The sequence below is a fragment of the Convolutriloba macropyga genome, chromosome 4, assembly GCF_964194025.1.
Source record: "Convolutriloba macropyga chromosome 4, txConMacr16.3, whole genome shotgun sequence".
NCBI classification, from domain to species: domain Eukaryota; kingdom Metazoa; phylum Xenacoelomorpha; order Acoela; family Convolutidae; genus Convolutriloba; species Convolutriloba macropyga.
The window spans coordinates 72,050,923-72,060,853 of NC_134471.1; the positions used below are offsets into that span (position 1 = coordinate 72,050,923).

The following is a 9,931-nucleotide window of genomic DNA, read 5'->3' on the forward strand; positions in this document are numbered from 1 at the left end:
TTTTCAGGTTTTTGAAAATTTTCATCATTTTTTCAGTTTTTCCAGTTTCAGGGACCAGGCAATCTCCTGTGAGGTTTGTTAATAGGGCACTGCATAGTTTCTAGTAACAATGGAATGCTTTTTCACTTTTTAATGTCTTGAATTTTAGCATTTTTTGATAAGATCTGCAATTTTTTTTAATGTTTTTTTAAGTTTGTGTCAGCTTTTGATATTCCTCCGCTCTCATTTGCAAGAAAACCGATTCCACATTCTGATAAAAAGTTATTGCATAGTTTTTAGTTTCGATGGATTTGTTTTCAACAATTTAACCTTTCGACTTTTAGAAACTTTTTGATAGAATTTGCAATTTTTTTCAAGTTTTTTTTTAACATATTTGTATTTTATTTATTTTTTCCTGCCTCAGTAGCCAGGTAACCGCATCCAGCTTTTGACATTATGTTATTAAATAGTTGCTAGGGGGCACTTGAATGGCTTTCAACATTTTAATAGAACGAATTTCTATTTTTTGAAGTTTGAAATGTTTTCTAAAAGTTATTGCCTATCGATCTATGAGCCAATGAATTTTTTAAAGCTTGAATCGGGTTACTGGATAGCCTCTAGAGACACAGAAATGATTCTGAAGATATTTATATCACGATTTCCAGCAACATTTCCATAATTTGCAATTGATTTCTTTTTCTTATTTTTTTCGGTCATTTTCGAGTTAATCGATCTTCAAAGGCCAATGAATATTTTTGGGTCTTCCAGATATAATACTGCACCGATTTTAGAAACTAAAATTGGTTTTGAGCATATTTTTGTGATAGGTCTTTTTAAAGCAATAAAAAATTTGGCCTTAGGTTTAAAAGCTTCGAGAGTTTTAGCAATGAGTTTGTTTTTGTTTAGTTTTGTTTCTTTTAGTTTCTCAATTCTTTGATGATTTTTGCGTTCTGGCTGGCATTGTTCAATTGATCTGCTCTTCCAGTAGAGTACGTCTGAGTTTTTCATTCAATTCTTTGAATTGTTTTTCAGGACTTGTCCTGCTATGTTTTTTTATTTCGTCGTCATGATTTTTGTTACGACCATATGACGTCACAGCCACTTTTTGTTCATTCGTTCATGCAATTTCAGCTGAATTGCATGTGTGACGTCATTTTTCGCTCTAAGTGGAGCGAGTTTTTTGTTCATGCGCGTGATTAAATTTTTGGTCACACTTGACTTACCTCACTCTCAAAAATGACTTCATCACTTTGAAATTGACTTTTATTTACTTTAATTCAAAGAGATAAGGTCAAATGGGTGTGTGTCACTCTAAATGAAGGTTATTTGAGATCAGCTAATAGAGGCAGCAATAACTTCACAGATTTTTAATCAAAATATAACAGATCAGCCTTCAATGAAAAGACGATTTTTTTTGGTCTGTCTCTTTTACTGTTTTTTTAGACTGCCGATCTACGAATCTATTGCGGCTATTTTCTGGCAATCTGCCAGCTATGTTATTATTATTTTTATTATTTACCAATGTTAAAAATTACCCCATGCCATGATACTCAATTTATTCCCTTTAATCTTTTTTGGTTAATAATCCGATCTCAAATTGGCAGTCGGCATTATGAGCATGTTTTCTCATACTGAGTCGGATGATTTAATCTTTAGTTCGGTTGAGACAGTTCGTATCAAGTCACTCGGACCCATGATGGCATGGCCATAGCCTGCGAGGCATGGACGAATGAACTAGTCTTTTCTAAATCATCTTGCTTAGATACTATGCTAAATTCGTTCAGGTGATTTGAACAATAGAAATAAAATTAGGGTAAATTTTGGTTATTTTGTCTGACGGAGCATGCTCTGAAAATGCTCAAGAAATTGTAGCTAATTGATCTCGTTATTGTGTGTTTCAGAGTAACATGGAGCAGCACATGAAGACCTTAGAAACTGCATCGAATAGCATCAGTGCCAATGGTGCTCCTCAGAGTTCAATGCAAACAAATTTGAACGAAGAGGAATATGACTCTCTGGCTTCTATGTTCCACTACAGAGACAGGTTGTTAATGTCCAGTACATGGGACATGTTTAACGAATTAAAAGGCCAACGTTTGAACCTCAGGTGCAATTCAGCATAAAGGTTATTGAATGGTGCAATAAGTTTTTTTCGAATTGATGGCTACTCCAATCGTCAGCAACTCTTCTGGCTGCCGTTTTGATATGCACTGACACGCCATTCTGATGATTCAGCGACGCAATCTTTTTCGTGCCTCTCTTCGCCACTTTAGTATACTATCCGCACTTAACGATTTTTTTAAAATTATACCGTGGTTTATTGTTAAAGTAGGCTGTGCACCCATAAACCGTTGAAATAGCTATGTACCCACTAAGCTTAGGAGATTTGCACGATTGTCGTTACAGAGCTAAAGAGCGGAGAGAGAAACACGGCATCTCAGCTCCCCCGCTTCGGGAGTACGAGAAGGCGTACTCATCATCCTCAAACCAGCCAGCACAGTCCAAACCCGAGGAGCCCATTGGAAGTAGCAATGTGGGCAACAAACTTATGCAGGCCATGGGTTGGAAAGAGGGGGAGGGCTTAGGCAAATCTAAGCAAGGCATCACTGCGCCTATAAAGGTGAATTAATGCTTTCGAATAAACTGCAGCTTTGTTTGGTTTGCGGTTTCTAGAAGCGTTACCGATTAGGTTTGGGCAAATTAAGCATTGATAATGCAAATTAAGCACTGATAATGCAAATTAAGCATTGATAATATGAAGTATTCAGTTTATCGTGTTACAAATTATCATGTTCGAAACTTGATGCATCTAATGTTGTCTTAGAGCGATGGTCAATTCTGTTAAATTTTACGCAGGCAGTGTGAATTAGTTTGAGCAGCAAAACTTCTGAATGTCGTTCAAACTGAAACCATGTTCTGCATCTTTGCATATTTGTTTGGGCCCTGTGGCCGTCAGAAGAACATAGATGGCTTGTTATGCTCTACAACTCAAACTATTTACCGTTTTGTTTTAAGGGACGAGTTGGCCTTTCTCGCGCTGTATTTATTATAAATCATATATATCAAATTGAAAGTTGGCTTTTCATCTTTGAAAATAGTTCCATGTTTCATCCTTCCCAGATTACATGAATAAATATTGGATGCTAAATTCTCCAGCTTAAACCTTCTTGGTTATTTTTATAACAAAAATATTTGAAAGATTAAAAAAATACAGTGGGGTTAATGAAATTAATGAAAGGTTCTGAAGCCGCATTGTACTCGAATGTACTGAAGATAATAACTGAAAACAGTTGATAACAATAACACTAAGAAGTTCATAAATGGTTTCCGATTAGTCATAATAATTAACAAAAGGTCTGAAATGTTACTGTGTGCGTGACGCAGAATGTTCCAACATTTGTCCTAACATCCCTTGTATTAATTTACTGCTTTGGAAAGAGTAATGCGGGAATGTTTTTATTCGTACAAAATTTTGTAGGCGGCAGGAAACTTTTTTTTTGTATAAAAAATGGCATGGAATGGAAACGAATTGATTGAATTTGTTTTATAGGTCCAAATTAACTTTTGCTTGTCTCTTTCTGCCATGGTTAACGAATCAAGCTGTAAAATTTATTGAGTTTGATGTGATTGAATACGCATTGTTGTTGATCATATCTTAGCTTTTCTTTTTCGCCAGTATCAAAATTTCATAATGTTCGGAAGGATTTGGATTTTAAAAAAGTCAGTAGATATTTTTAATTGCTCTCGAACAATGTTTGAAGCAATTATTGTAAACGTATTTATACGTGTTTGATCCTTTTATGCAAAACTTTCGCTTGACGGATTTGACTTTTCGAGTGGCTTTTGCGACCTAGACTTTTTCGTTTTGCGTGATCTAAATTTCGCTCACAATCGCATTCATAAGCAGCTGAACACAAGTGGCGGCAGTTCACTACTAATAGTCAAATGAAAAGTGCGCGGAAATTGGTGTATTTTTTTCAATTTAAATTCTAATAGTGGTATATAATAACCCTGAATGGCGTCATTTGAAGCCCCTTAGTGATTTTAGTTCCCCCCCCCCCCGAATGAACCAGGCTGCAATAGATTAGAGCGCCCACTAGTCGTTCGAGACTTTAGGTTGTTATGTTTAGCTTGTTGCATGGAGATTTGAGTGCTCTTTAGGGAAATTTTAAGGGCTGGAGCACTGCATGTTGGACCAGTTTTTGAAGTATCGTTTGTCTATGTCATTTTGTTATTGTAGACAGAGGCTAAGCAGACGAAAAAGCCGGTTTTTGACATATCTGCTTGAGAACTGCTAACAAAGTTTGAGCTGTATTTGACAAAACCATAAATAGTTCCCAAACTGCAAAAAAGTGTGATAACTTTTATTACAAAATTCAAAACATTCTTTGCAAAAGTGAATTTACACAGAAGTAAAATCAATTAGTACAAAAGTACAAGTTAGTACAATTTTTAAAATTAATTTCAAGGACTTATGCTTCAATAACACACTGTTTTCAAAACAATCAGCTTGTTTATTTGTCCTTTGTGAACAATCTGATTTTAACTGACTTTTGTTCTAGTAGTTGCTCTTTCTCCGATTGTTTGGCCAACTTTGCTCTTATAAAGAAATTTTGTGCAAATCTAAAATACTATTTATAGACTGCTCTGTAAAGATGTAGTTGAGAAATCACAGCTGAACTGGTCAATATTTTCACCTAAAATCTTATAATTTTTGACGACAAGGAACCTATGTAAGAGTAGCTGAAAACTTTTTAAAAGTTTTGCTTTGTGTTTTCAATATGCAACTCAGCTAACGGATGAATTTGTAATATCTTTGTTCAGAACTTGCTTAACCTCTAAGTGCTTGGACATAAGACCAACAGAATTAGCAAAATTTTTACAAAACTTTGCTCAATTTGCTTAATTCAAATAATAAAACCAAAGAAACTGTTTGTTGAAAGAATTTTTAAAAGCTGCTTACCCTAAGTTTCTAGGCAATTAGGTTATAGCAAATAAAATTTTTCACAAATAACGATTCCGTACCGCTGAAGAAGAGATACCAAGTTGAAGAACCAGGAGTTTTGCAGCATGTCAATATTCGTCAATATTTTTAAACTAGCTATCATATGACCCGATTTTAACTTCAAAGCAAATTGAGATTCTGAAGTGCCATCAACAAAATGGTGTTGTATTAGCAGACATTTATCAAAACAAATGGAAAAAGTTAAAAGATGATCGCTAATCTTGATGATTATGGAAGTCATCAAAAAGTTCTTTTGTTAAAATTTTTCAAAAACTGAATTTTCGATCATAGATACATCGGTACATCATTCGAAGACTATTCTCTGTACAACAGTCTTTTTTGTTAAATTTGAGATGAGAAAATTGAGATACATGACCAAGATTTCTTGGGAATTCTCCCAAAAAAAATTACACATGCGTGAAAATAGCACAATTTATATCACTATTCATTCTCTAGAGATCAAAAAGCATCCATATTAATTTAAAATTAACACAATAGTGTTACACACAATTTAAAATTAAAGAAGAAAAACTGAAAAATAGATCAGCAAAACTGCAAAATTGGACAAAATTCTTATGTGTCATTATAGATTTCTCTCTCTATGCAGTAGTTCCATATGCAGAGAGCTTTTTGAATTGGTTCTACAATTTTCAATGGAAAGAACTTATGTAATTGTTTTGATATAACCGAAATTATTTTGAATAAAGTCGACATCTTCAAAATTGAGAAAATTAATTTCAGTACAGTCGCAATGTTTCTTCAAAAATTGTTTTTATATGCTTTCTTTTCTAGTTGAGTTGCAGACTCGGGGAGCTGTAAAATCATACCGCGAAAGTTGGACCTCCAAAAAAGTAGAAAATTGTCTGAAGATATGAAAAGTTAAGGCAGTCAAGAAGTTCTCAATTTTTTTCAAAAGATAGAACGTTGGATAAACAGCCGAAAAATTGTTTCATTCCAGAAAAACGTCAGGTTGACAAAAATAGGATTTCATCTGAAAACGTATCCGAAAATGTGTTGAAAATGATTGAAAATCGGGCAAAAAGGATGAATTTTTGTCTGATTACGTTTTCAAATTGAAGAGTGAGTACTCGAGGTTCTAGAGGTAATGATCTTTAAATTGATACCGCATTGGTTTTTCTGGGATGCCCTAAAAAGTTCACAAATTTTTCTTAACGAAGAAAAGCTTATCGTTGCTGTCGTAAAAGAATTACATGATGTTTTATTAGTGATACAAAGATTCTGCAACGAATTAGTGTATGATGTTTGATATCCTATATTTTCACATCATATTACCATGAAATGTCATTTGGCTTTATCCTTCGTAAACCGTAATTGTACGCATTAAAGTAAACAAGGATGCTCGTTAATGTGCGTTCGCACGTGATATTCCGACCCGAGCTCATCTACATTTTTGACTTCATTTTAAAGCTAATGATGAGATAATTAAAAATGGATATTTGAGTTTAAAAAATCGTTACACAACCCAATAACTAATTGAATTACATAATACCATGTCTCATTACAGCGCTCAAAAGATCTGCCATTAGAAAGATTACGAGGAAAAAACAAACAACAAAATAAGCAAAAACAAAAAAAATTAGCGAATGTGCTGTAAAAGAAAAAACACAAATATTGACAACTCACAAATTTTTTATGAATATTCATATTGTCCAACACGCAAAACATCAGTCACGACATTATATCAATTGAAAAATAGTTTTTGAATTACAAGGGATTGGATGGAACCTCTCAACGATGAGAATAAGTTACAATTTGACGAAAAGAACAAAAATTGAAAAGTATTAAAATCTTCGAAAACGAACAATATCATAAACTGTAATTCTACAAATTCGCTATAAATTGACTGCAACATTTATTTAATCCTAAATTGAAAGCCTATGAGACCAGTCAGCACTTTACGACTACATGAAGAAAAAAAAGCAAAAACTGCAAATTCAAAAAAAAAAATTAGCGAGAAAAGTGTCGAAACCAATAAAAAATTTTGGTAAAAATTTTCTAACCTCATATAGTATTAAAGAGCAATGTGGTTCTTCTTTTTTAACAATATGACTTGATATATAAAAATCAACAAGTATGAACAATCATTATAAATTTTGCAGAAAACCCGTTATATCAACGTCATTAAATTCAATAGCTTTCAACGGAAGTCAAAAATACGCTATGTTATATCTCAATGAGAAGGCAAGGATGTTTGTCAGTCATAAGTCATCAACAGGACAACGCTATAAGTCTTATGATTATGAAAACAACAACAAATACGTGCAAAAACCAAAAATTCAGCAGAAAAGTGCGAGAAAATGTCGAAGCCATTTAAACCACAGGCATTTGTCTGAAAACTTTATCTATGATCCATTGGAAATTTTCGCTAAGCCAATTGGAACTATCAATATTGGGATAATGCAATAAGATTTCAAAAGGAATCAAAATTACAAAAAATATTCAATTGTTTTTGAAATTATGAAAACTCGTGGCATCGAAGTCATAAAAGCAATAGTTAGCAGATAAAACAGCTTACCTGGTTAATTTTGGTTGCATTAAAAAGGGGATGAGTCCTGTCGTTATTGAGAGTAACTTACAGTTCATGAAATTAAGTTTAATAGTCATTAGTAATAAAAAAAATTCAAAAATTTTGAAAGGTCTTAACAGCCACTAAATTCAATAGCTCTCAACGGAAGTCAATACTTGCGCAAGCAAGGTTATGTCACAATAGGAAGCTAAGGATGTTTGTCATTCCTAAGTCATCAATAAGACATCACAATAAGTCTTATGATTATGAAAACAACAATAAAAGCAGGCAAAAACCAGGAAGTCAGTAGAAAAGTGCAAGAAAGTGTCGAAGCCATTCAAATCATAAGCTTTTTCTAAAAAATTTATCTATGATCCACTGAACCTCTTCTCTGAGCCAAAGGGAATTATCAAATTTAGAATAATGTGATAACATTTCAAAAGGAACCAAAATTACAAAAAAAATATCAAAAAATGAAAAAAAGAATTATAAAAACTCGTGGCATCGAAGTCATAAAATCAATAGTTAGAAGAAAAAACTGCTAATCAGATTCATTTTAGTTGCATTTGAAAAGAAAGATGTCCTGTCATTACTGAGAATGACTTACAGTTCTCGAAAATAAGTTTAAGATTGGTTAATGTCCAAAAAAAATTCTAAAAATTATTTTAGTCTTAAGTCATTAAATTCAAGAGCTTTCAACAAAAGTCAAAATGTACACGACGTTATGCTCCGATGGGGAGACAAGGATGTTTGTCATTAATATGTCATCAGTATTACGTCAGAATAAGTCCTATGAACAAAAACAAATACAGTCAAAACCAAGAAAAAAGGCAGAAATGCGAGAAAGTTTCGAAGCCATTTAAACCGTAATATTTTCTCTGAAAAATTTATCTATGATCCATTGGACGTCTTTTCTAAGCCAATGGGAACTATCAATATGAGGATAATGAGATAAGATTTCAAAAGAAACCAAAATTACAAAAAAAAATCTGAAGTTTTTTGAAATTATGAAAAAATTGCTTTCGTAAAACCAATAGCAAATAAAAGCGCTTACCAGATTAAGTTTGGTTGCAAGATAAGGATGGGGGACCTGCCATTACTGAGATTGACTTAGTGTTCATGAAGAAAATAAGTTTAATATCGGTTAATGTTCAAAAAAACTTTCGAAAAATTGTTTTAAAGTCTTAACAGCCATTAGCTGTCCACTCAAAGCACTATGTAGGTTTACCTATTGAACATTAGGAAGCCTATTGCACTTCAAGTTAGCGAATCTCTACGATGGGACTACCAAAATTTAGTAAAATCTCAATAAGTAAATCAAAACTTCATTAAAAATTTCGAAAACTCGAGTCGAAGACAAAAAAACATGAGCGAATCCTTGAAAACGAATATTTTGTTCAATACGTATCATTTGGCCGTGAATGAGGTTTTTCGTTATTGCAACCTCGATATGAAAAGTGACTAGTCTCTAAGTGACTAAAAAACAATAATAAATAGGAAAAGTTTTCTAAAAAATCAGCTCTGAAATTGAATCCGAGTTTTTTTATAGTAAACTTCCTAATGAGACCAGAACTAGCCTTTTTATCGGTCTATTGGTCCCACAAAATTGTTACATTTTGTTGCGCGAAATGTAGTTTTATAATATTTTTTATAGAAAAGCCTTAATTTGAACAAAAATTACGCTAAAAGTGAACAAATCATGCAAATATCACGTGTTCACCTAAAACTTTAAACCTCGATACTCCTCGAAAAATACGAAATTCAAAAAAAATTTAATTTTGAATTCTGCGCAGGACGAGCTTTTTAATGATACCTTTCACATCTCTCTACGATGAATATATCGATCGGCCAAAATTGTCTGAACAAAAAAACCCATTTGAGTATATAGTTCCTTCCCCACAAGTGAGTTCGGAACAATAAAAATCAATTCTTTTTAGGCTGCTGGTAGGGAGTCGACAGCTGGACTGGGAGCTGTGAGCTACACTCGGGATCCGAACAAGACGTACGCCGAGAATGCAAGACAGGCTCTGCTCAGTAGAGTGAAACATGACTAGATAGATGTTGTCTTATTTGATTTTGCAGTATTTAAACTAGCCCTGATCTGACCCGTGATCTGAACCAACTCTCATTTTATTGCAGCAACTGAAGAGCAATTTCTGAAATAAAAATTTTCAAATTTTTTGATAGTGTTCATTTTTTAATCAGTGATACCAGTTTTTCTTTATTCCTTGTTTTCTCAACTTCTTCGTTGTATTTTCCTGCTCTTCGTTTTGAATTCCAAATAGTTTGCCTGTTTATTTTGTTTAAATATAGTGACTTGATGTCAAATTGGTGATGCAAATTCAGTATAATTAAAAATTTTTTTCTTTCGATCGGAGCACTTGAAACACAGTTATTAGTTACTTTGTTTATGAACAACG

General features: G+C 33.2%; 2 protein-coding genes across 3 annotated transcripts in view; both read left to right on the forward strand.

The window, feature by feature from the left end:
- Positions 1-9,872, forward strand: part of LOC142337878 (RNA-binding protein 5-like) — a 39,957-nt gene extending 30,085 nt beyond the window's left edge. Inside the window, exons 18-20 of the mRNA XM_075387486.1 lie at positions 1,881-2,023; positions 2,386-2,599; positions 9,449-9,872. Of these exons, the coding sequence (XP_075243601.1) occupies positions 1,881-2,023; positions 2,386-2,599; positions 9,449-9,565 (474 nt within the window). The 3' untranslated portion in view covers positions 9,566-9,872. The remainder of the gene's footprint in view (positions 1-1,880; positions 2,024-2,385; positions 2,600-9,448) is intronic.
- LOC142337879 (importin subunit alpha-3-like) overlaps positions 1-9,931 on the forward strand; it is a 249,192-nt gene that overhangs the window by 169,561 nt on the left and 69,700 nt on the right. The window lies entirely within an intron of this gene.